This window comes from Neomonachus schauinslandi, chromosome 13, assembly GCF_002201575.2.
Source record: "Neomonachus schauinslandi chromosome 13, ASM220157v2, whole genome shotgun sequence".
Taxonomy (NCBI): domain Eukaryota; kingdom Metazoa; phylum Chordata; class Mammalia; order Carnivora; family Phocidae; genus Neomonachus; species Neomonachus schauinslandi.
Window position 1 is genome coordinate 72,688,740 of NC_058415.1, and position 25,603 is coordinate 72,714,342.

Below are 25,603 nucleotides of genomic sequence, written 5' to 3' on the forward strand. Positions count from 1 at the left end.
AGGTTTCCAATTTCTCCATATCCTGGCCAACACTTGTTATTTTCCATATATCCTATTATAGCTATCTTAGTATGTGTAAAGTGGAATCTCATTGTAGTTTTGATTTGCAGTTCCCTAATAACTAATGTTGGGCATCTTTTCATATGCTCGCTGACCACTTGCATATCTTCTTTGGAAAAATATCTATTCAGATTCTTTGTTCATTTTTTTTTAAGGCTTTATTAGTTTATTTGACAGAGACACAGCGAGAGAGGGAACACAAGCAGGGGGAGCTGGAGAGGGAGAAGCAGGCTTCCCGCTGAGCAAGGAGCCCCACGCGGGGCTCCATCCCAGGACCCCGGGGACCATGACCCGAGCCGAAGGCAGACACTTAACACTGAGTCACCCAGGTGCCCCTTTGTTCACTTTTTTAAAAAAGATATGTTTGTTTATTTATTTAAGAGAGAGTGAATGAGAGAGAGCACACGTGTGTGTGAGCGGGAGAAAGGGCAGAGGGAGAGGGTAAGAGAGAATCCCAAGCCAACGCCGAACTCGGGGGACGCTCGACATAGGGCTGGATCTCACCACCCTGAAATCATGACTTAAGCCGAAATCAGGAGTAGGATGACTAAGCAACCAAGCCAGGAGCCCCTGTCCACTTTTTAGTTGGGTTGTTCATCTTTTTATTGCTGAGTTCTAAGAGTTCTTTATATATTCTGGATACTAGACCTTACTGGATATATCACTGCAAATATATTCTCCCATTCTGTAGGTTGTATTTTCACTTTCTTGAGTGGAGTAAGCTTTTATCTAACAGTCCCTCTCAACACTCCTTTTGAAACACTTAATATCTACAACAGTCTAAGTAACACATTGGCTACTCCTCATTCCTCCCACACAGGCAGACCTTGTCTTTTTTTGTTGGGCTGCATCTCCAGCGACCAGCATGCACTAGGTGCTACTATTTGTTGAATAAACAAATTCTTCTGGAGTCTCTAAGGACAATATCATAGACCACCAACTCAAATGCCTATAGGAGGCTGGCAATATACATGAATAAATAGAACCATTTAGGGCTTCCAGTAAATGGGAGAGGACATATCCCATCTCCAAGCTAGTTTAACTAGTCCTCATGTAACCACCTCATTGTCCTGTTCTACCCTTTCAAAATACAATTTCTTCACGTCTCCCTAAAGATATGCCAGTCTTCAGTTCATTAGGGTAGCTGAGTAATGTCCAAGGTATACTATAAAAAACAATACTAGAGTGCACTTGTGATGAGCACCTGGTGTCCTATGGAAGTGTTGAATCACTATATTGTAAACTTGAAACTATTATTACGCTGTACGTTAACTGGAATTTAAATAAAAACTTAAAAAAAAAATCCGCCGTGCTAGATCCCAAAATTCACCTTATTCCTGTACTGAGTTTGGGCGTTTCTTCTGGAAGACCAGAGCTAACTATGCATTCTTCCCCAGGCTATTGCGAAGAGTTCAGATCCAGAAGTTGCTGCTCATCACAGGGCTATCTTTAGACGGGTGAGGTCCGGCGGGCTTTAGTCCAGATGCCTTGCGAGAGTCCAAATGCGATCCTGGCCGGCTTCTGGCAGCAAGTATCTGGCGAGGAAAACTTGTCCCTCTTTGGAGCGCGTGCAGCCAGACAGGCACCCAGGCTCGGGCCACGGAGGGACAGAAGAACGAGAGCCAAAGTACTTGCAGGTCAGGTACTCCTCTGCAGAGGAGGAGCTGCACCCTAGCCCTTTAGGTCCCCAGCGCTCGACTCAAACGGCCACCCCACCAGCGCAGTAACGAAGCAGGGAGCAGCGTACGTAGTGGCTGACGCGCCCACTACGCGGGACGCCGGCGGGAGACCGATTGTCACCGCAAAGCCCCGCGAGAGGGTGGGGTGGAATTGCCTTTCTTTCCCAGCGCTTGCGCAGAGAGCTCGTTTCCTGGAGCCAGGCCGGGGAAGGTGGAAACTAGCGCCGAGCGCCGGGAGGCCCATTGCGTGCGCAGGCGCACTCAGAGATCTGCCGCTACCTCCGACACCCATTCCCCGCAGGCCTGGGGGTGGGGAGTGGGGGGTGGGGCTCAAGGGACTGGGCTAAATGAGGCGAGAAGCCCCGCCTCTCACTGTACGCTCGCTGCCGCAGCTGTCGCCGTCGCCTCTGCTCTAAGAAAATCATGTTACCCAACACGGGGTAAGGGCATGGGGGCGTCGCGGGGTGGGGAGGGGGAGAGGGGGAAGACTCGGCCGGGCGGAGTGCGCGGCTAGGTGGGGCCAGAGTGGATGGCTCGGGGGTCGCGGCCCCGGAGGTGGGAGGGCGAGCTCTGGAGTGCTGGTCCACGCTGGCCGCAGTGTTCCTGGAATCCGCTGTGACGCGTGAAAGTACCCCAGAATTGTGTCCCTCAGGGTGGCAGCCACGTGCAAATCTCTCCCACAAATAAAGGATCCAGAGTGGGTTACCCCGCCGCTCGCGGGGCGGGCCCTATCTTGGGTTTTTGCATTGTTTTGCTGAAGGTTTTGTAAGTTCTGGGTGAAAGGTCACTGTACCGCTAATGGTTCTTCACGTTTTCCGAACTCACAGTTCTGAAATAATGACGGGGTGCTTAAAAAGTGATTTTCAAATTAGTAACAAATTAAACTAATCTTAAATATGGGTATCTTTTTCTCGGGTTCTCGGGGGCAGTTCACTTAAAATTTTTTAAAATATTGGTAAAATACACATAGCAGCATCTGCCTTTTTTTTTTTTTAAGATTTTATTTATTTATTCGACAGAGTGAGAGAGTACAAGCAGGGAGGAGTAGTAGAGGGAGAGACAGAAGCAGGCTTCCCGCTGAGCAGGGAGCCTGTCGCCGGGCTCGAGCCCAGGACCCTGAGATATGACCTGAGCCGAAGGCAGACACTTAACCATCTGAGCCACCCAGGCGCCCCAGCATCTACCATCTTAACCATTTTTAAGTGTACAGTATATTCACATTGTCTGCAACCATTCTGCAGAACTTTTTCAACTTGCAAAAGAAACTCTGTACCCATTAACTCCTCCCTCTCCTCCTTTCCCTATTTAGCCCCTGGCAACCACCATTCTACTTTGTTTCTAGTGTAAATGGCTTGAGCGGAGTGACTTGTCTGTTTTATAATTTGCTTGAAACATACAGGCACATGGCGAAAAGACTTAAAAAAGTCCAAAAGGGTGTAAGGTAGAAAGTGAGTTTCCCCATCCCCAATATTCAGTTTCCCATTTACTCTCTCGTATGTTTCCAGAGATAGTCTCTGCGTTTATAAACATTTGTACACCCCCCTAAACACACACAGAGACACAGACCACTTTTAAAAAAATCGTAGCACACTCCCTTTTTATTTTTACATAATATGTCTTGGGACACGCATACATTTTAGGTATGTATATGCAGATCTTCTTTTTTAGTGGTTACATGGTATTCTATTGATGTACCATTATTCGTCTAACCAGTCCCCTATCATTGGATACCAGATCATTTCTAGTTTTTTATTACTGCGTAATTGCTGCGTGATTAAACTTGTATCCACTGTTTGCACATATTTGAGTGTGTCTGTGTGACACATTCCTGGAGGCGAAGTTCCTGGATGAAAAAGTATGTGCACTCTGTACTTCGATGGCAAATATCCTTGGCGCTCCAAAATAAGTTGCACACCCAAAAGATTGAATGAGAGATTTCTAATCTCAGACGTTGGCAAACAACAAAATGTTTGGTAATAAAAATAGTTGTTTTAATAATAAAAACCTAATTGAAAAAAATGGCACTTCATTACAGTTAAATTTTGCATCACGAGTGAGGATGGGGATCTTTTTAAATGTTTAAAGTCCACATCAAGGAGCAATTTTGACCCTTATAGGACATTTTGCAATATCTGGGGACATTTTTGGTTGTCATAATTGTGTATGCATGGGGGTATGTGCATCTTTCGAGTCCAGGAACGTTGGTAAATGTCCTGCAATGCACAGCGTAATCCCTTACAGTAAAGAATTATTTTGTCCAAAATGTCAATAGTGCAGGTTGAGAAATTCTGGTTTAAAGCCATCTGTGTATCTTTTTTCTTTGCCTGGCTTACAGGATTCTTTTTTCATTGTGTCTTGATTTTGACTATACTGTTTGTTTATCATGCAGAAACATGTTTTTATTGAGTCAGAGTTAGTCTTTTTTTTTTTTTAAGATTTTATTTATTTATTTGAGAGAGAGCGCCAGAGAGAGAGAGAGAGCACAAGCAGGGGGAGCAGCAGAGGGAGTGGGAGAGGGAGAAGCAGGCTTCCCGCCGAGCAGGGAGCCCGATGCGGGGCTCAATCCCAGCACCCTGGGATCATGACCTGAGCCGAAGGCAGACGCCCAACGACTGAGCCACCCAGGCGCCCTTTTGCTTACTATTTTGACATAGGAAGTGAGTTAGGAAGCTCTCTTCATTTTGGTTCAGATGGCTGGCTGTACAGTTGTACTAGTACTGTTGATTGACTAGTTAATCTTTCTGTTAGAAATTCCACCTCTATCATATAACTGAAATCTTGTGTGATAGGGGTCTGTTTTTGGATTTGCTATTTTATTACTTTAGTCTGTCGATTCATGCACCACTACTGAACTATTTTAATTGCTCTAGTTTTATAAAATGTTTAAATATCTGGGAAGGCTAGTTTCTGCCTCATTTGGAATTTTTTTCAGAATTTTCCTGGTTATTCTTGGATGTTTATTTTTCCAAGTGAACTTCAGAGTAGCTTGTATAGTTTTTTTTTAAAAAAAGTGATTGCGGGGCGCCTGGGTGGCTCAGACGGTTGGGCGTCTGCCTTCGGCTCAGGTCATGATCCCAGAGTCCTGGGGTCGAGTCCCGCATCGGGCTCCCTGCTCCTTGGAGCCTGCTTCTCCCTCTGCTTCTCTCTCTCTCTCTCTCTGTGTCTCATGAATAAATAAATAAAATCTTTAAAAAAAAAAGTGATTGCTTTTCTTTTTATTTATTTATTTTATTCTTTTAAGGTTTTATTTATTTGACAGAGAGAGACACAGCGAGAGAGGGAACACAAGCAGGGGGAGTGAGAGAGGAGAAGCAGGCTCCCCGCAGAGCAGGGAGCCTGATGGGAGCTCGATCCCAGGACCCTGGGATCATGACCTGAACCGAAGGCAGACTCTTAACGACTGAGCCACCCAGGCACCCCTTGCTTTTATTTTTAAAAAACAAAAACTTCATCACATTTATTCTGATTTTGAGGTACCAGAGAAGTTTGGTAAATTGTAGTGTAGATTAACTCTACATTAGCAGGTTTTAGCCGTCCACCAATGGTACTGACAAATTTGGACTCTTTCTTTCTTGCTTGACTCCCATGGCTCTAAGGCTTTTGAGCTGGAGGGGGTTCCTTAGTAGGACAGCCCAGGGCTTCAGGTTAAGAGGAGAAACTGTCTTTGCCTTTCTTTTTGCCAATGCCTGAAACTCTTTGTGAGGAGAAAAATGTCCTTTATCCTGCTGGGAATCAATCCAACTACACCAAAGGCAAAGGGATGAGGCTTTTTTTTTTTTTAAAAGATTTTATTTATTTATTTAACAGAGAGATAGTGAGAGCAGGAACACAAGCAGGGGGAGTGGGAGAGGGAGAAGCAGGCTTCCTGCCCGGCAGGGAGCCTGATGTGGGACTCGATCCCGGGACCCTGGGATCATGACCTGAGCCGAAGGCAGACGCTTAATGACTGAGCCACCCCGGTGCCCGGGATGAGGCTTTTAAAGCAATAGTTGAGACATACTCATCTCAATACTTACATTCAAAAAATCAGTTTAATAGTCTGTGAAGAAAGGAAAATTACACACACATACACATGATGTGTTTTTATACATATATGTGTGTGTATTTGTGTATTTTTGGGAAAAAAAAAAAAAAAACTACAAGAAGGATAAGCCAGAAATAATTGAAGCTGGTTACCTACAGGTAAGAGATTGGACTTCTTTGTACATATTTATAAGGTTTAACTTTAAAATCATGTACATGGGGGCGCCTGGGTGGCTCAGTTGGTTGGGCGACTGCCTTCGGCTCAGGTCATGATCCTGGAGTCCCGGGATCGAGTCCCGCATCGGGCTCCCTGCTCGGCGGGGAGTCTGCTTCTCCCTCTGACCCTCCTCCCTCTCACTCTCTGTCTCAAATAAATAAATAAAATCTTTAAAAAAATAAAAAGATAAAAAAATAAAATAAAATCATGTACATGTTTTACAACGTCCTTCACTAAAGATGAGAGAAAAGAGATAAACTAAAATGGAATGCAAACATTAACAAAGGAACTTAACTATGTATCCGGTGTATCTCAAATATACAGAGAAAAAGAAATAATTCAAATAATTTGTAAAAAGATTTTATTTAATAAAATCTAAAAAAACAAACAAAAAAGAAAACAGGGCACGTGGGTCGCTCAGTCGGTTAAGTGTCTGCCTTCTGCTCAGGTTATGATCCCGGGGTCCTGGGATCGAGCCCCGCATAGGGCTCTCTGCTCAGTGGGAAGCCTGCTTCTCCCTCTTCCTCTGCAGCTCCCCCTGCTTGTGTGCGTGTTCACTCTCTCAAAATAAATAAATTAAATCTTAAAAAAAAAAGATTTTATTTATTTACTTGAGATTGAGAGAGAGAGGAGGAGCAGAGGGAGAGAAACAAGCTGACTCCTTGCTGAGACCGATATGGTGCTTGATCTCAGGACCCTGAGATTATGACCTGAGCCTAAATCAAGAGTCGGGTGCTCAGCCAACTGAGCCACCCAGGCGCTCCAATTAAAAAAATTTTTAACATAGTAATTTGTATATCTTCAGAAGGATTTGGCCTAATGACAGAAATGTTCAAGAAAACTTGAATTTAGTAGATTTATTATTGGTAGTGGTATTAGTGCAATAATTTGAATACTGTTGTATTTTTATAGTATATACCTTCCTCTTGTCTGCTTCCATAACAGAAGAACAGATGAAGATCTTTACTCTCCCCTTTGCCTTGGGCAAGAGCATGTTACTGGGTTTTTTTTCACATCCCCTAACCTGGCTCTTGGTACTTTTGTCCTTTTTCTTGTTGAAAGCCATGTCACTCGGCATCCCATCCTTGTCTCCCAGAACTGTTAAGGTCTTGGATTTCTTTAAAAAAATTTTTTTTAAAGATTTATTTATGTATTTTTTTAGAAGATCTTATTTGTCAGAGAGGGAAAGAGCGAGCATGAGCACAAGCAGGGGGAGCTGCAGGCAGAGGGAGAAGCAGGCCTCGCCCCCGCCCCTCAAGGAGCCCGACGCTGGGACTCGATCCCACAACCCTGGGACCGTGACCTGAGCCGAAGGCAGACGCCCAACCAATGAGCCACCCAGGTGTCCCAAGATTTATTTATGTATTTTAGGGAGAGAGAGAGGGTATGTGCACAAGCGGGAAGAGGGGCAAACGGAGAAGGAGAGAGAATCCTCCAGTAGACTCCCCACGGAGTGTGGAGCCCTCGATCTCACAACCCTGAGATCATGACCTGAGTCGAAATCAAGAGTTGGATGCTTAACCAACTGAGCCACCTGGGCACCCCAAGGTCTGGTATTTCTATTTGTCACATTAATGCAGAAATTTTAACGTGTAAATAGCTTACAATGTCTAAAGTAAATAAAATTTTACCATTCCCTCAAACAATGCAAGGACCTAGAAAAGTTAAAACTCTAATCACTCTGTTTTTAATTTATGTTATTCTAACAATATATTTTAATTCTGTGCAAATATTGTGTTATTACTAATTATTATTATAAATACATTTGTAGATTTCTGTACTTAATTTACCAGTACTTTTTTTTGTTTCTTTTGTTTTAGTATTTTTGTGGGGTTTTTTAAATTAACATATAATATATTATTTGTTTCAGGGGTACAGATCTGTGATTCATCAGTCTTACACAATTCACAGTGCTCACCATAGCACATACCCTCCCCAATGTCCATCACCCAGCCACCCCATCCCGCCTGCTCCCCTCCACTCCAGCAACCCTCAGTTTGTTTCCTGAGATTAAGTCTCTCATGGTTTGTCTCCCTCTCTGGTTTCCTCTTGTTTCATTTTTCCCTCCCTTCCCCTATGATCCTCTGCTTGTTTCTCAAATTCCTCAGATCAATGAGATCATATGATACTTGTCTTTCTCTGATTGACTTATTTCGCTTAGCATAATACCCTCTAGTTCCATCCACATCGTTGCAAATGGCAAGAGTTCATTTTTTTTGATGGCTGCATAATACTCCATTGTATATATATACCACATCTTCTTTATCCATTCATCTGTCAATGGACATCTGGGCTCTTTCCATAGTTTGGCTATTGTGGACATTGCTGCTAAAAACATCGGGGTGCAGGTGCCCCTTTGGATACTATATTCGTATCTTTGGGGTAAATAGTAGTGCAATTGTCTGGTCATAGGGTAGCTCTATTTTCAACTTTTTGAGGAACCTCCATACTGTTTTCCAGAGTGACTGCACCAGCTTGCATTCCCACCAACAGTGTAGGAGGATTCCCTTTCTCCGCATCCTCACCAACATCTGTCGTTTCCTGACTTGTTAATTTTAGCCATTCTGACTGGTGTGAGGTGGTATCTTGTTGAAGTGTTTTTTTTTTTTTTAAAGATTTTATTTATTTCAGAGAGAGAGAATGAGAGAGAGCACATGAGAGGGGGGAGGGGCAGAGGGAGAAGCAGACTCCCTGCCGAGCAGGGAGCCCGATGCGGGACTCGATCCTGGGACTCCAGGATCATGACCTGAGCCGAAGGCAGTCGCTTAACCAACTGAGCCACCCAGGCGCCCATCTTGTTGAAGTTTTGATTTGTATTTCCCTGATGCCCAGTGATGTTGAGCACTTTTTCATGTGTCTGTTGGCCATTTGGATGTCTTCTTTGCAGAAATGTCTGTTCATGTCTTCTGCCCATTTCTTGATTGGATTATTTGTCCTTTGGTTGTTGAGTTTGATAAGTTCTTTGTAGATTTTGGATACTAGCCCTTTATCTGATATGTCATTTGCAAATATCTTCTCCCATTCTGTCTGTTGTCTTTTGGTTTTGTTGACTGTTTGCTGTGCAAAAGCTTTTTATCTTGATGAAGTCCCAATAGTTCATTTTGCCCTTGCTTCCCTTGCCTTTGGTGGTGTTTCTAGGAAAAAGTTGCTGCGGCTGAGGTCGAAGAAGTTGCTGCCTGCGTTCTCCTCAAGGATTTTGATGGATTCCTATCTCACATTTAGGTCTTTCATCCATTTTGAGGCTTTTTTTTGTGTGTGGTGTAAGGAAATGGTCCAGTTACATTCTTCTGCATGTGGCTGTCCAATTTTCCCAACTCCATTTGTTGAAGAGACTTTTTTCCACTGGACATTCTTTCCTGCTTTGTCAAAGATTAGTTGACCTGTCGCTCCCCTGTCATATGGGGAGCGACAGGCAGAGGGAGAGGGAGAAACAGGCTCCCCACTGAGCAGGGAGCCTGATTCAGGGGCCCTAGGACCCTGGAATCATGACCCGAGCCAAAAGCAGATGCTTAACAACTGAGCCACCCAGGGACCCCAGATAAGCTGATTCTAAATTAATGTGTGAAAAAGCAAAGGTCCAAGCATAGCCAAGAAACTCTTGAGGAAGAACAAACTGAAAATACTTGCCTTATCAGTTATTAAGACTGATAAAGCTATTACACTTAAGACAGTGCAATCCATGTGGACCAATGGGACAGAAGAGAAAGCCTAGAAACAGCTCTATATTTATGGAGACTCATCTTGACAAAGCTAGAATTGAAGATCTGTAGGAAAGATGGGCTTTTCAGACTGGGACAGTTGGTTGTCCATATTGGAAAAAAATGTAATTGGATCCCTACCTCAGTTCATACATAAAAGTGAATTCTAGGTAAATTAAAGACTAAAATTTAAAAGATAAACCATAAAATTTTTGAAAGACAAATTAATACAGTTGTGATTAGGGAAGGATTTTTTTTAACCCAAAAGCACTGGCTGTAAAAGAAAAGATTCATAAATTCTACATGAAAATAAAGAATTTCTGCTCATCAAAAGATATTATAGGGGTGCCTCTGTGGCTCAGTTGGTTAAGCGTCTGACTTTGGCTCAGGTCATGATCTCAGGGTCATGAGATGAGCCCCATGTTAGCACCCTGCTTATTGGGGTGTCTGCTTCTACCTCTCCCTCTGCCCCTCTCCCCACTCATGCTTTTTCTCTCTCTCAAATAAATATAATCTTAAAAAAAAAAGATAGTATAAAGATAGTGAAAAAGCAAGCCACAAATGAGAAGATATTTTAAGTATATATGATTTATAGATACATGTAATGCATATATTTGAATATGTAAATATATACGAATATGTATTTACATAAGTGAATACTTTTTAAAATCAATTATTTGAGAGAGAGCAAGAGAGAGAGAGCATGAGCAGGGGGAGGGGCAGAGGGAGAAGCAGACTCTCCACTGAGCAGGGAGCCCAACATGGGGCTCAATCCCAGGACCCTGGAATCATGACCTGAGCTGAAGGCAGACGCATAACTGACTGAGCCACCCAGGCATCCCCATACATGAATACTTTTTTGGTGAAGTTTATTTTTAGTAATCTCTATACCCAGTGTGGGGCTTGAACTTATGACCCCAAGAATAAGAGTGTCTTGCTGTTCTGACAGAGCCAGACAGGTGCCCCAGTATATGAATACTTACATAGTTTATATGTAGTATATAATTTACATTTACATATTTATAACATTTAATCTATACAATTTTAAATATATATGATTTATGAATCATTAAGAATATTAAGATGAACAAAACAATAGAAATTACACAGAAAAAGAACATGACTGTTAACATAGGAAAATATTTTTAGCCTTATTAAGTAATCAGGGAAATCTAAGTTGAAACAACACTGAGATACCATTTCATATCTACCAAATTGGTACAAATTTTAAACGTCTAACAGTAAGTATTGGGGAAGCGTGGAGTTATGGAAACTTTCATATATTACTGCTAGTAGGACTATTAACTGCTTTGGAAAGAGGTTTGGCATTATTTGGAAAAGTTGAGCTTCGATGTGTGTTTCAGTTACCTGTTGCCGTTTAACAAATGACTCCAAAACGTAATGGTTTAAACAACAGTGATTTTTTTTTATTATCCACAGTGTGGGTTAACTGGATTCTTCTGCTCTGTATACTCTAAGTTGAGTTCATTCATACGGTTGCATTTAGCTGAGTCCTTGGCTGGGGCTGAAACATCCTAGACAGCCTCTTACCCTCCAGGGCCTCTCTCACTTGACTGGTCATCATTTGGTAATCTGTCCCACTTTGTATCATGGCATCCGGCTACCAAGAGAGAGACAGTGGAAGCTGCCAGCCATCTTACGTATGGGGTTGAAAATCTCAGAATATCACTTCCATCACATTCTATTGCTCAAAAAAAGTCATAAAGCTAACCCAGACTCAAGGGGAGGGGAAAAATACATTCTTCCTCTTGATGGAAGGAATGCCAAAGGATTTGTGGCCATGTTTGATCTACAGCAGTACCCTATAATCCAGCAGTTTCACCAGCAGGTATATATGCCTTAGAGAAATTCTTGCACATGTGACTGGAAAAAGTGAATAAGAATATTTTTTTCAAAGATTTCATTTATTTGAGAGAGAGAGTGCGTGAGAGAGAGAGAGATCATGAGCAGTGGGGAGTGTGAGAGGGAGAAGCAGGCTTCCCGCTGAGCAGGGAGCCTGATGCAGGACTCGATCCCAGGATCCTGGGATCATGAGCTGAGGCAAAGGGAGACACTTAACTGACTGAGCCACCCAGAACAGGAATATTTTTAGCAACATTGCTCATAATAGAAAAAAAAGAGGGATGCCTGGATGGCTCAGTGGGTTAAAGGTCTGCCTTCGGCTCATGTCATGATTCCAGGGTCCTAGGATTGAGCCCCATGTTGGGCTCCCGGCTCAGCAGGGAGTCAGCTTCTCCCTCTCCCTGTGCCCCTCCCCGCTGCTCGTGCGCACTCTCTCTCTATCTCAAATAAATAAATAAAATCTTAAAAAAAAGAAAACTGGAAGCCATCACCCAAATGTATAAATAGTAGAATGAATAAATAATTTATAGTATGTTCATATGTAGATATTATGTATTAATTAAAATAAATGTAGCTATCTGCACCAACATGGATAAATCTCCACACTATTTTGTGAAAAAAGCGAATCGTACAGTAACATACTATATGAATCCATTATATAAAGTTCAAATTTAAGCAAAAATTAAACCGTATTTTTTTTTTTAAGTAATTTATATGCCCAACATGAGGCTTGAACTCCTGACCCCAAGATCAAGAGTTGCATGCTCTACTGGTTGAACCAGCCACACACCCCAGGCAAGCTTTTCCTGTAAAGGGCCAGATAGCAAATATTTTAGGCTTCATGGGCAAAAGGCAAAATTGGAGGTAGTATGTAGGCATGAGATGTATATATGACATTATATGTAAGTATATACATGTACCTGACACATACGTATAACAAGAGAGAAACCAATTTCCACAATATTTTTTATGAGTGAAGTTCAAAATGACATATATAAGTATATACATGTACCTGAGACATATGTATAACGAGAGAAACCAATTTCCACAATATTTTTTATGAGTGAAGTTCAAAATAAGTACAATTTTTTGACAATACAATGAGAAGAATTAAATTCTTTCTTGGGGGGAAGAGAGAGGGTTTATTAGTTTCCTAGGGCTGCTATAACAAAGTACCACAAATTGAGTGGCTGCAAATAAATTAATTCTCTCACAGTTCCGGAGGCTAGATGTCTAAAATCAGGGCGTCACCTGGGCCATTCTCCCTCTGAAATTCTGGGTAGAATTCTTCCTTGCCTCTTCCACAGTGTGAGAAAGCTTCTGGTGACATCCAGCAATCCTTGGCATTCTTAGCTTGCATCACTCCAATCTCTGCCTTTGTCATCACATGGTATTCTTGTATATGGGTCTTCATGTAGTCTTCCCTCCTCATTTTCAATCATACTGGATTAAGGGCCCACCTGACTCCAATATGACCTCATCTTATCTAATGACATCTGCAACAATCCTGTTTCCAAATAAGGTCACATTCTGAGGTACTAGAGGTTAGGACTTCAACATATCCTTTTGGTAGATACAATTCAATACACAGCAGGGAGGTAATGTTTGGCTTCATTGGGGTTCTAAATTAGTGTTCCCAGGGCACCTGGGTGGCTCAGTAGTTAAGCATCTGCCTTCAGCTCAGGTCATGATCTCAGGGTCCTGGGATTGAGCCCCGTGTCGGGCTCCCTGCTCAACGGGGAGCCTGCTTCTCCCTCTCCCTCTGCTGCTGCTCTGCCTACTTGTGTTCTCTCTCTGTCTCTCTGTTAAATAAATAAATAAAATCTTAAAAAAAATTAATGTTTCCTATCCTCAAATTGATCATAAATATTAATCTGTAAACTATTCTTAGCTTTAGGACTATACACAAATAGATGGAGGGTCAGATTTGGCCCTTGGCTTAGGCATAGATGTGTTGGTATTAGGAATAGTAAAAAACAGGGGAATGAGGAATCATATGTAAACTAGTTGTTACTTTGTGGGGTGGGAGAGAAAGGAGGATAGAATTAGAGGAATAGACTGGTGGCTTCTGGAATGTTGGTAATATTGTTTCTCTTCACCTCTTCTCCACTCCCTTCTTTCCTACCAAAATAATTATTTCTTATTTCAAAACCCTTCCCCATGTTCACCTCTGACCTTTTCTGGAGTGTAAGTCCTATAGATCTTGGCAGAGACCTTATGTTCTTTTTTGTTAACAAGTCTGTTTATCTGGTTACTGTCCCCTTTTCTCTTTGCTGTTGTCACTTTCACTGTATTCTCGTTATCCTTCTCCTTCGACAAGCTTTTTTTTTTTTTTAAGTAGGCTCTACACCCAGCAGGCAGCCCAACATGGGGCTTGAGCTCACAACCCTGAGATTAAGACCTGAGCTGAGATCAGAAGTCAGATGCTTAACTAACTGAGCCACCCAGGCGCCCCACCACAATCAATTTTAAAACCTTTTCATCATCTTCAAAAGAGACCCCACACCTCTCAGCTATCAACTCCAACCCCTGCACCCCTAGGCAACCACTATCCTTGTGTCTCAATAAATTTGCCTATTCTGGACATTTCATATAAATGCAATCATACAATGTATGGTCCTTTGTGACTGGCTTCTTTCACTTCGCATAATGTTTTCAAGGTTCATCCATGTAGCATGGATCAGTACTTTCTTTTTATTGTTGAATATATTTCACTGTATAGATATACTGCAATTTATTTATCCACTCATCAGTTGATAGACATTTACATTTTTCCCAATCTGGCTATTATGAACAATGATGAGCATCTGTTATGCAATGATTTGCTTTTAGATAATTTCTTTTAAGTGGTATGTATTCACTGTAGAAAATTTGAAAAAGCCTGAAAAATATAAAGAATGTGATAAAATTTATTCATAATCGCATCACTCAAAATAAGCTTTGTTAACACTTTCTCTGTGGGGAAAAAAATACATGTGTGTATAGTTTATTAATTCCTCATTTCTTGTTAAGATTTACTTTTTATCTGGGGGTGCCTGGGTGGCTTAGTTGGTTAAGCGACTGCCTTCAGCTCAGGCCATGATCCCAGGGACCTGGGTTCGAGCCCCATGTTGGCCTTCCTGCTCGGCAGGGGAGCCTGCTTCTCCCCTGCACGCCACCCCCCACCGCCCCGCTCATAACTCTTTCTGTCACTCATTCTGTCTTTCAAATAAATGAATAAAATCTTTACCCAAAAAAAAGGTTTACTTTTTATCTGGCCAGATTTTGTTTGCCAAATCAGAACAAGACTGGCCAACTGCAGTTGTAATAATTTATAAATCATTGTGCAATGGCAGTATCAGAGCTGTTAGCTTTCAGGGAGGGAGAGAGGGAGGTAGGAAGGTTTAGAGAAAGTTTGTTTTTATGTTTTTAAAGATTTTACTTATTTGAGAGAGAGCATGAGCGGGGATGGGGCGCGGAGCAGAGGGAGAGGAAGAAGCAGGGAGCCCGTCTTGGGCTTGATCCCAGGACCCGAGACCACCACCCAAGCTGAAGGCAGATGCTCAACTGACTGAGCCACCCAGGTGCCCCGGTTTAGAGAAAGTTTTACTTATTTATTTTTAAAGATTTAATTTATTTGTTAGAGAGAGAGAGAGTGAGAGCACGAACAGGGGCGTGAGGGGCAGAGGGAGAAGCAGACTCCCCGCTGAGCAGGGAGCCCGATGTGGGGCTCCATCCCAGGACCCTGAGATCATGACCTGAGCCGAAGGCAGATACTTAACCAACTGAGCCACCCAGGCGTCCCTAGAGAAAATTTTAGAGGAGGAAACATATATATTGTGAAAATATGCAGAAGTTCCTGTTCCTGATAAGTAAATAAAACATTGAGGTTTCTTATAAGGTCATTATTTGTTCTGTTCTAGGAGGCTAGCAGGATGTACAGTTTTTATCACAGGTGCAAGCCGTGGCATCGGCAAAGCTATCGCATTGAAAGCAGCAAAGGATGGAGCAAACATTGTCATTGCTGCGAAGACCACGCATGTAAACCCCAAACTTCCAGGCACAATCTTTACTGCTGCTGAAGAGAGTGAGTGAATGGGGTGATGCCATTTCATGGAATGTTTTAACCATGGTTTCAAAACACAGAGAATTTGCTGGAGAGTTTAATTCTAGCTATTTGAAAGCTACTCTAAAAATAATTTTATCTGGTTAAAGAGATATTTTGTCACCTTAGGGCAGTGATTTAGGAACTGTTTTTTTTCCCAGCACTTTTGTATGATATGAGAGACTCCCCTTAAAAATCATGTCTCTTGAGGGCAGTGGTTCTTGGATCTGTGCAGAGAATGGGGGAGTGGAAATGAGAGGTGGATGATTGAACACTTTGAAAAAGTTCTCCATGTTATTTATTCTCTGTGCCATTTGAAACTCATTATCTTTATACTTCCAGTTCACAAATAATTATCAAGTGCTTCTATTCAAGGCATTGTGCTAGGCACAATATCAGGAGGGAGGGCTTAAAATGCAACTTCAGTGAATATTGCCAGTTTTGTTAGTCATGTTAATAGCATTGTGGTTGTGTTAGGGGAACACATATGAGGTATTTATGAATGAGATGATGCCTGAAATTTGTTTTAAAATACACACCAGCCAAAAACAGGATTGGGGGTAGAAAAATTAAACAACTGGCAGAGCATTAACAATCATTGAAGATAGGTGATAGATTCATCGTAGTTTATTATACTATTCTTTTTTTTTTTTTTTAAGATTTTATTTATTTGGTAGAGAGAGACACAGCGAGAGAGGGAACACAAGCAGGGGGAGTGGGAGAGGGAGAAGCAGGCTTCCTGCCGAGCAGGGAGCCCGATGCGGGGCTCGAACCCAGGACTCTGGAATCATGACCTGAGCCGAAGGCAGACGCTTAACGACTGAGCCACCCAGGTGCCCCTATACTATTCTTTATATTTTTGTCTATTTCTTGAATTTTTTCATAATGAAGTTTTTTTAAATTAACTTCCTTTTTTTGCTTTTTAATAGAATTTTTTTAAATTACCTTTTTGTTTTGTTTTTTTTTAAAGATTTATTTATTTATTTTAGAAAGAGAGCACGTATGTGCACTCGAGTGGTGGTGGGAGGCAGAATCCTCAAGCAGACTCCCTGCTGAGTACCGAGCCCAAGCAGGGGTCAGTCCCATGACCCATGAGATCATGACCCCAGCTGAAACCAAGAGCTGGATGCTCAACCGACTGACTGAGCCACCCAGGCGCTCCTCCCCCGCTCCCCCCCACACTTTTTTTGTTTTTTAATAGAGTTGGTCTCTTTACTTGGAAGCTGGATATGGGTTTGTCTGTCCTACTGTAGGGTGGAGCCACTAGTAGTTATAAGAACATAGTTATTTTTTTTTTTTTTTAAGATTTTATTTATTTATTTGACAGAGAGAGACACAGCGAGAGAGGGAACACAAGCAGGGGGAGTGGGAGAGGGAGAAGCAGGCTTCCCGCAGAGCAGGGAGCCCGATGCGGGACTCGATCCCAGGACCCTGGGATCATGACCTGAGCTGAAGGCAGTCGCCCAACCAACTGAGCCACCCAGGCGCCCCAAGAACATAGTTATTTATATTGATTTTCTGAAAATAGGGTACTTATTTCTTTTGATTCATATCAGAATGAAAAGTTTAGTATTTGAATGTCTCAGTGCTTTTTTGTTTGTTCATCCTTTGTAGTTGAAGCAGCTGGAGGAAAGGCCTTGCCGTGCACTGTTGATGTGAGAGATGAACAGCAGATCAGTAATGCAGTGGAGAAAGCAGTGGAGCGATTTGGAGGTAGTGCCTTAATTCTGAAATAATTATTGAATATTGTAACTATAATTTGAATTAAAATTTTTTTTTTTAAATTTCCTGAGTCTCTGGAGTATAACCAGATATGAGTATTCACTTATGTAGAAATGCAGCTTAAAACCATCTGATGACTTTTTTATTATTAAAAGTTATTTTGAATAATATAGCACATCTATAAAGTTAGGCCCTTGACAATAACATATATCTAACTAGTTTCCCAGATCGCATCCTCTTGCCTCTCCTCAATTGATGTAGCCATCATTTGATGACTTTTGATATTTATTGGATTAAGTGTAGCTAACTTACTGGCATTCAGGATATTTCACATTCTGATCTCAACAGACTTTTTTGGTTCCGTCATTTTTCTATGCCCCTATATAAACACTTTATTCTTCCCCAAATAGTTTACTTCCAAATCCTTGCCTTGACGTTTTTGCCTCTTAACTTTTTCTCCTCCCCATCCTGAGGCTTCTCCAGTGCCCACCTCTCCATCTCCAGTCCTACCTGAAATCCTCCCTTCTCTGTATCTTTTGAAATCCCACCTTTCTGTGGTTAAATCTCATCTCCTCATGAAGCCAATTTCCTCACCATGCCAACTAATCAGAAGTGTATTTTTCTTTCTCTGAATTCCAAAACATTCCTTTGATCCTTACCTTGTACTACTTTATTTTTTTTTTAAAGATGTATTTTATTTTAGAGATAGAGCAGCGGAGAGCAGAGGGAGAGAATCTCAAGTAGACTCCCCACCGAGCATGGAGCCTGACACCGAGTTCGATCTCACAACCCTGAGATCATGACCTGAGCCTAAATCAAGAGTGGGACACTTAGCCAACTGAGCCCCTCGGGTGCCTCTGTTGTACTACTTTAGATCTTAGTATTTTTTTTCCTCAATTAGTTCATAAACTCCTAGAAGGCAGGTGTTAGGGGTTGAGCTAAAGCTTTGATGGTATTATAGCAAGGCACCTGGCCGTGTCCAAATCCTGCCCAAACCGTTACCATGCTTCCCTGCTCCCCCCATAATATTCCAGAGACTGTATGTATGTACATGTGAAAGATATTGATCAATGGGAAGAAAGGTAATATTTTATTATTAGCATGGCTTATGCTTATAACCTTCAATGCCAAGCACTATGTTATAAAGGACTGGAGCACAGAGTTTAATTTTCAATTAAGAGGATATGTTTTCAATACCTTTGAGGGGAAAAAAAATCTTCCAGTATATTTTGCTACTTTTTTTTAAGATTTATTTATTGGAGAGTGAGAGAGAAAGCTTGTGCTCGCGTGGACACAGTGAGGAGGGACAGGGGAAGAGGGAGAGAGAAACTGAAGCAGACTCTGCGCTGAGCACACAGCCCGACACAGGCTCAATCTCATAACCCTGAGATCAGACTGAGCCAAAACCAAGTCGGATGCTCAAAGGACTTCACCACCCAGGCCCTGCCCCTGCTTTATTTGAGAGAGGCATCTGAAACACTTTTATCTTCTTGATAAATTTACAGATTGGCAGTGGAGTTACCTCTATTTTGAAGTCTTTCCTAAGATTTCCTTTCCTCCTCCTTAGTAACCACTTTGATGTATTTCAGTTTTTTTTGCTTTACTTTTACCCATCAGTTTCTGCTTTCCTGGCATAATACTGCACAATGAAGAGGGAACTCTGTTAAACTACTCAGCTGCCACTCTCTCATAATTATTAAGATGCCTCCTTTATAAGAGATGATTCATAAGCTGCTCCTTTTTTTTTTTCCTTTCCCTCTGTACTCTTTTTCCACAGAGAGGCCAAGCTTTTATTTTTTGTTTGTTTGGTTTTAGTTCCATACTGTGGTTCCTACTATTGTGGCCGTCTGTTTTGGAATTCTATAGGCCTTTGAATTCTGCCTTTTGGGAAGACTTTACCTTTTCCTGATATTTCTCTCTGCTGGAGAATTGTCTTTAACAAAGTCCTGAGCAGTTGATAATGCTTTCAAACCTGTACCCTCAGGGTTCTCTGCCACAGGGTGCTCCCTATCACCTTGCCTTCCCTCACCTTCAGAGTTTTCCAGGCCTTGAGTAAATTATGCTATTTCGTAAACCACAGAATCATTCTTTCCTGCTAACTTTTTTTTTCTGCAGCAGGTATATATATATATGTATGTATACACACACACACACACACACACACACCTGCTTGTGCATTATTTTTCACTATTATTCCCTGATCCATTTTAATTTGGCCCATCTGAGTTTGAAATTTTAACCTACCTCTTAATTGGAGCTATTTTTTTTTTATCACTGGCAAGTCAACCATAATTTACCATGTCAGTATATCCTCATTTCTCATCTACTTTCTTTGCTTTTGGGCCCAGATGTTTGCTCTGCTAACATACTTGTCACTTGTTGTCACAAAGTGAGAGAGATGAAGTCAATAAAGTCTGAATTTGCTTAAGGAATCTATTGATTGGATCAACCCTCACTAGCTTCATCTCTCTGAAGAGGGTGATTCTACACAGGGTGGTGTATATACCCATCAGCCCAGCATCTCACTCAGACCTTCATTCAATTCGCTTTGCTTCCACCTGGCTTCTTCTTTAGTGAGTATCCTTTTTCTTGCCTCATAGGCCCTAGCAGAGTACCTTATGTAGCATAGCCACTCGCTGATTATCTTTCAGTGATGTGGCTGAGTAGCTCATAGGTTTGTGGATTGACAAGTATGCCCTAGATTTAAAAATTCTTTTCACAGGTCTTTGCTACTTGTGAAGGCAACCATCATTATGTTCATCCTAGAAGGTTGGTAGTCACAGGATCTAGAACTTGTCTCAGATATATGGATGACTTACTTGAGTTCAGTTTTGTTATAATGAAGCTATAAAATGTAATATAGTTGAATCCAAAGTTATCCTAAGGACACATTTTAAGAAAACACTATTAACACAGAGTTTATACAAAAGAATATAGAAACTGAAGAATGAGGATGTGATCAAGATCTTATACTGCTATATATGAAGAAAGGGTGCTTATGACTAAAATGTTTTAGAGAGTATAATAGCCTTATTTAAGCCCTTATCCACATATTGTGAGAGAGGGGCATAGTAAAGAGGGTAACAAAAAATGTCTATTGCAACAGTCTAAGCCAGCAATAGTAGAAGTTGTGATGGTTCTAATTAACTGAATATTAAGTACCCTTTAAAAAGAATTTTGAATCATGTAGAACCAGAGAAGTGTTTAAGATACTTTTGTATTTTACTATTTTCATTTAACATTACTTAACTAAACTTGTAACTACAACTTATAACTAAGCTTGTAAACAAGATATGTTACATATAGAGGGACTGGACAGAATGTGCATAAATAATCATTATTCTAGATTAATTTTGTGTATGAATTACTGAAACAAACTTGGTATACTTTGATGATTTGCCTAGAATTGAAAATTCACTCTAGGTCTTTTCTCTTTCCCCGGTTCCCAAGACCAGGAAGGACCTCTTTTATTAAAGTGAGGGTCTTAGGGCGCCTGGGTGGCTCAGTCGTTAAGCGTCTGCCTTCGGCTCAGGTCATGATCCCAGGGTCCTGGGATCGAGTCCCGCATCGGGTTCCCTCCTCGGCGGGAAGCCTGCTCTCCCTCTCCCACTCCCGCTGCTTGTGTTCCTGCTCTCGCTATCTCTGTCTCTGTCAAATAAATAAATAAAATCTTTAAAAATAAATAAATAAATAAATAAATAAATAAAGTGAGGGTCTTAGGAGGGAGACTAGTGAGCTTGGAAGGAGGGCCTTGGAAAGATGCTAGAGAGAAGGGAAAACTTTAAGGAAGTTAACCTAATGTTCTTGGAGACAAGGAGGGAAGACTGGGAGGTAAGAGAACAAATAGGAATGAAGCTACAAACCACTGAGGACTAAGCCTCCTTGTAGTTTCACGTGGAGCTCTGGCAATTGGCTTTCTCCATTGTGCCAGTGAAAATCATTTGGGTGTTTTGACACAGCTGTCGAGTCTTGCATTGGTATATCGTCAGTCATGTTACCTAAAAGAAGTATTTGTGAACCAACTTAGGGTTCAACTATATACACTAAATGTTTTTATTTCTTTTTGTTATAAAGTTCAAATTACATTAATGGGAAGTTGATTATTTGAAAACAGGAATTGATATTTTGGTGAATAATGCCAGTGCCATTAGCTTGACCAACACATTGGAAACACCTACAAAGAGAATGGATTTGATGATGAATGTCAACACCAGAGGCACCTTTCTGACGTAAGTTACAGTGGTTGGGGAGAACCTTGCAATGTGTTCTCAGAGAACTAGTTGTAAACAGATTTGAACCAGATTAGCAATACAGTTTAAAACCTACTAAGTTGTTACAAAGGCCTAAAATGCTCCAAGTCAATAAATAGTATTTTAAATAGTTTTATTCAGAGCTCCTTTTCTCTGTAAATCTAATAAAGTCTAAAGTATAGCTCCAGCATTTTCAGACATTTGAATGAATAAATATATACATGCATGCCAATTCTTCTGATTATTCAAATCAGCAAGTCTTTCCTTTCTCTGAAAAACACTGGCTATAGTTATGTAAATCATAGGAAGCTTATTATGAATCACATTTTTTCCCCATTTTTATTAAGTTTTTAATTTTAATTCCAGTATATAGTTAACCTAAGTGTTATATTAGTTTCAGGTGTCTATGAATCACATTTTAATGTAACAAAAGGTTAATGCTATCTTGGGGAATATCAGGGGGAATACAGAATACAGAATGAAACCAAATGTAGTCGTGATCTGTTCTGGATCAGTCAGACAGTCCACTCTTGTTTGTCCATTTTTTATCTGTTTATTTACCCTCAGGTTCTATCACTTTTTCTTTTTCTTTTTTTATTGTTATGTTAATCCCCATACATTACATCATTAGTTTTAGATGTAGTGTTCCATGATTCATTGTTTGTGCATAACACCCAGTGCTCCATGCAGAACGTGCCCTCCTCAGTACGCATTACCAGGCTAACCCATCCTCCCACCCCCCTCCCCTCTAGAACCCTCAGTTTGTTTTTCAGAGTCCATCATCTCTCATGCTTCGTCTATCCCTCCGATTTACCCCCCTTCATTCTTCCCCTCCTGCTACATTCTTCTTCTTCTTCTTTTTTTTCTTTCTTAACATATATTGCATTATTTGTTTCAGAGGTACAGATCTGAGATTCAACAGTCTTGCACAATTCACAGCGCTTACCAGAGCACATACCCTCCCCAGTGTCCATCACCCAGTCACCCCATCCCTCCCCCCCCACCCCCAACTCCAGCAACCCTCAGTTTGTTTCCTGAGATCAAGAATTCCTCATATTAGTGAGGTCATATGATACATGTCTTTCTCTGTTTGACTTATTTCGCTCAGCATAATACCCTCCAGTTCCATCCACATCGTTGCAAATGGCAAGATCTCATTCCTTTTGATGGCTGCATAATATTCCATTGTAGATATATACCACATCTTCTTTATCCATTCATCTGTCGATAGACATCTTGGCTCTTTCCACAGTTTGGCTATTGTGGACATTGCTGCTATAAACATCGGGGTGCACGTACCCTTTCGGATCCCTACTTTTGTATCTTTGGGGTAAATACCCAGTAGTGCAATTGCTGGATCATATGGTAGCTCTATTTTCAACTTTTTGAGGAACCTCCATACTGTTTTCCAGAGTGGCTGCACCAGCTTGCATTCCCACCAACAGTATAGGAGGGTTCCCCCTTTCTCCACATCCCCGCCAACATCTGTCGTTTCCTGACTTGTTAATTTTAGCCATTCTGACTGGTGTGAGGTGGTATCTCATTGAGGTTTTGATTTGGATTTCCCTGATGCCGAGCGATATTGAGCACTTTTTCATATGTCTGTTGGCCATTTGGATGTCTTCTTTGCAGAAATGTCTGTTCATGTCTTCTGCCCATTTCTGGATTGGATTCTTTGTTCTTTGGGTGTTGAGTTTGATGAGTTCTTTATAGATTTTGGATACTAGCCCTTTATCTGATAAGTCATTTGCAAATATCTTCTCCCATTCTGTCAGTTGTCTTTCGGTTTTGTTGACTGTTTCCTTTGCTTTGCAAAAGCTTTTTATCTTGATGAAGTCCCAATAGTTCATTTTTGCCCTTGCTTCCCTTGCCTTTGGCGATGTTTCTAGGAAGAAGTTGCTGCGGCTGAGGTCGAAGAGGTTGCTGCCTGTGTTCTCCTTTAGGATTTTGATGGACTCCTGTCTCACATTGAGGTCTTTCAACCATTTGGAGTCTATTTTTGTGTGTGGTGTAAGGAAATGGTCCAGTTTCATTCTTCTGCATGTGGCCATCCAATTTTCCCAACACCATTTGTTGAAGAGACTGTCTTTGTTCCATTGGACTTTCTTTCCTGCTTTGTCGAAGATGAGTTGATCATAGAGTTGAGGGTCCATTTCTGGGCTCTCTATTCTGTTCCATTGATCTATGTGCCTGTTTTTGTGCCAGTACCATACTGTCTTGATGATGACAGCTTTGTAATAGAGCTGGAAGTCTGGAATTGTGATGCCGCCAGTTTTGCTTTTCTTTTTCAACATTCCTCTGGCTATGCGGGGTCTTTTCTGGTTCCAAGGTTCTATCACTTTTTCATGTGGAGGTAAGGAAAGCTAGCATAGAACTTGTTTATCACCTCACATGCATCTTATATGTATCTGCCGTACGGTTATACATAAAATCGGTTAAGACCAATTAGGACCTTGGGCTTTGGAGTTAGACTCCTTTGAGGATGTGCTATCTCATGACTTTGTGCAAGTAACTTCTTGCAGATTCTCTTTCCTTATTTGTAAAATAAGGATGTGAAGTATGTCGTAGGATTGGTCATGAGAGTTAAATGTAAAATTTGTTGTTAATCTGGAACTTTTCTCTTAGAGATACATTTTGTTGGGTCTACAAAACTGGTCCCTGACAGTGTAAAACAATGTTTTTATTAGCTCCTTTATTAGCTCAGAATTTTATTAGTTACCCATATGAAAAAGATCAGATTTACACAAAAATCCAGATTTCTGGCTTTTCTTGAAATTGGAAAATCTGGTCACAGCATACCCATATGGCAACAGTTAGCTGCTGTAGCTGAGTGGCAGAGTGTTAACTGCCTCATTAGAGACATTAGCTATGGCCTTTTGTTACATTACAGTGTGATTCATAGACACCTGAAACTGAGGACAGGCTAAAAGGTTGCCATTTTTATCTTGTTGTGTGCTTGCCCTGCTATTTTTCTTAAAGAGGGAAGTAAAATATTTCTCATACCCATGTGTCTGTCTGAAGTGGGAGAATGAGACATATGCCAAGAGAGCCATATGTTCAAGTAAAATGAGTGAGAGCCTACTTCTTTATAGATGTGGGGCGTATTTCTATAAATTCAGTATGTAAAGTACATCTCAATTGAATGGAAACCACAGTGAGTCAAACCATGGTAAGAACTATGGCAAACATACAGAAAAGACTGTGGTGAAAAAGGACTAACACTTCAATAGGATTTGTGTTTATTTTCAAATAAAACAAGCAGTGCTGCTCTGTGTTGCAGTCATGTGTTACATGAAGAAATTATCTGGGCCTCAAAATCTTTTACAGATGGTAACTTGTGAAAGAATTTTGATTAAATATAAACACTCATTTAAACAAGCATTTAAAAATATAAACCTAAGCAGGAATACTGTTGCTCAGCATGTTGAATTAAGGCTTAGAAGGACACGATTTGTGAAAAGTTAAATCATTTGTGGCAGTTTCAATTGTAGGTGATGAAGCCAAGGATATAAATATTCTACTCACCAAGTTTTATTTACTTAAGGTGTCAGGAGAATTCTGAAGTGATTAAAAAACTTTTAGACTGGTACCCATGACATGAACATGAAAGTGACTTGTTAAGTGTTGAGAAACATCTTAGGAAGTTTAATATAGATTTGTCAAAATTGTAATAACCGTAACTGTGGACAGTGCTGTTGCAATGGTCGGGGTTAACTTTAAGCTGTAATGAATGGTCAGTGTTAGCTTTAAACTTATTAAACTAATGTAGAAATGTTTCACAGAGTTGCAGAAAATAATTTTGTTCATCGTATTGTTCATTAGGAGTTGCTCTTGCTAAAAAGTTAAAGATGCACTGTGTTACGAACTTTAAGAACTAAACACACTTCTTTTTTTTTTTTTTTAAGATTTTATTTATTTATTTGAGAGAGAGAGAATGAGAGAGCACATGAGATGGGGGAGGGTCAGAGGGAGAAGCAGGCTCCCTGCCAAGCAGGGAGCCCGATGCG

The 25,603-nt window shown here is 41.0% G+C and overlaps 1 protein-coding gene across 1 annotated transcript in view; it reads left to right on the top strand.

Moving 5' to 3' along the window:
• Positions 1-2,075: 2,075 nt before the first annotated feature.
• The window catches only part of HSDL2 (hydroxysteroid dehydrogenase like 2), a 63,885-nt gene continuing 40,357 nt past the window's right edge, over positions 2,076-25,603 (top strand). The window contains exons 1-4 of the mRNA XM_021691508.1: positions 2,076-2,179; positions 15,443-15,606; positions 17,239-17,337; positions 21,461-21,575. Coding sequence (XP_021547183.1) covers positions 2,163-2,179; positions 15,443-15,606; positions 17,239-17,337; positions 21,461-21,575 — 395 coding nt within the window. The 5' untranslated portion in view covers positions 2,076-2,162. The remainder of the gene's footprint in view (positions 2,180-15,442; positions 15,607-17,238; positions 17,338-21,460; positions 21,576-25,603) is intronic.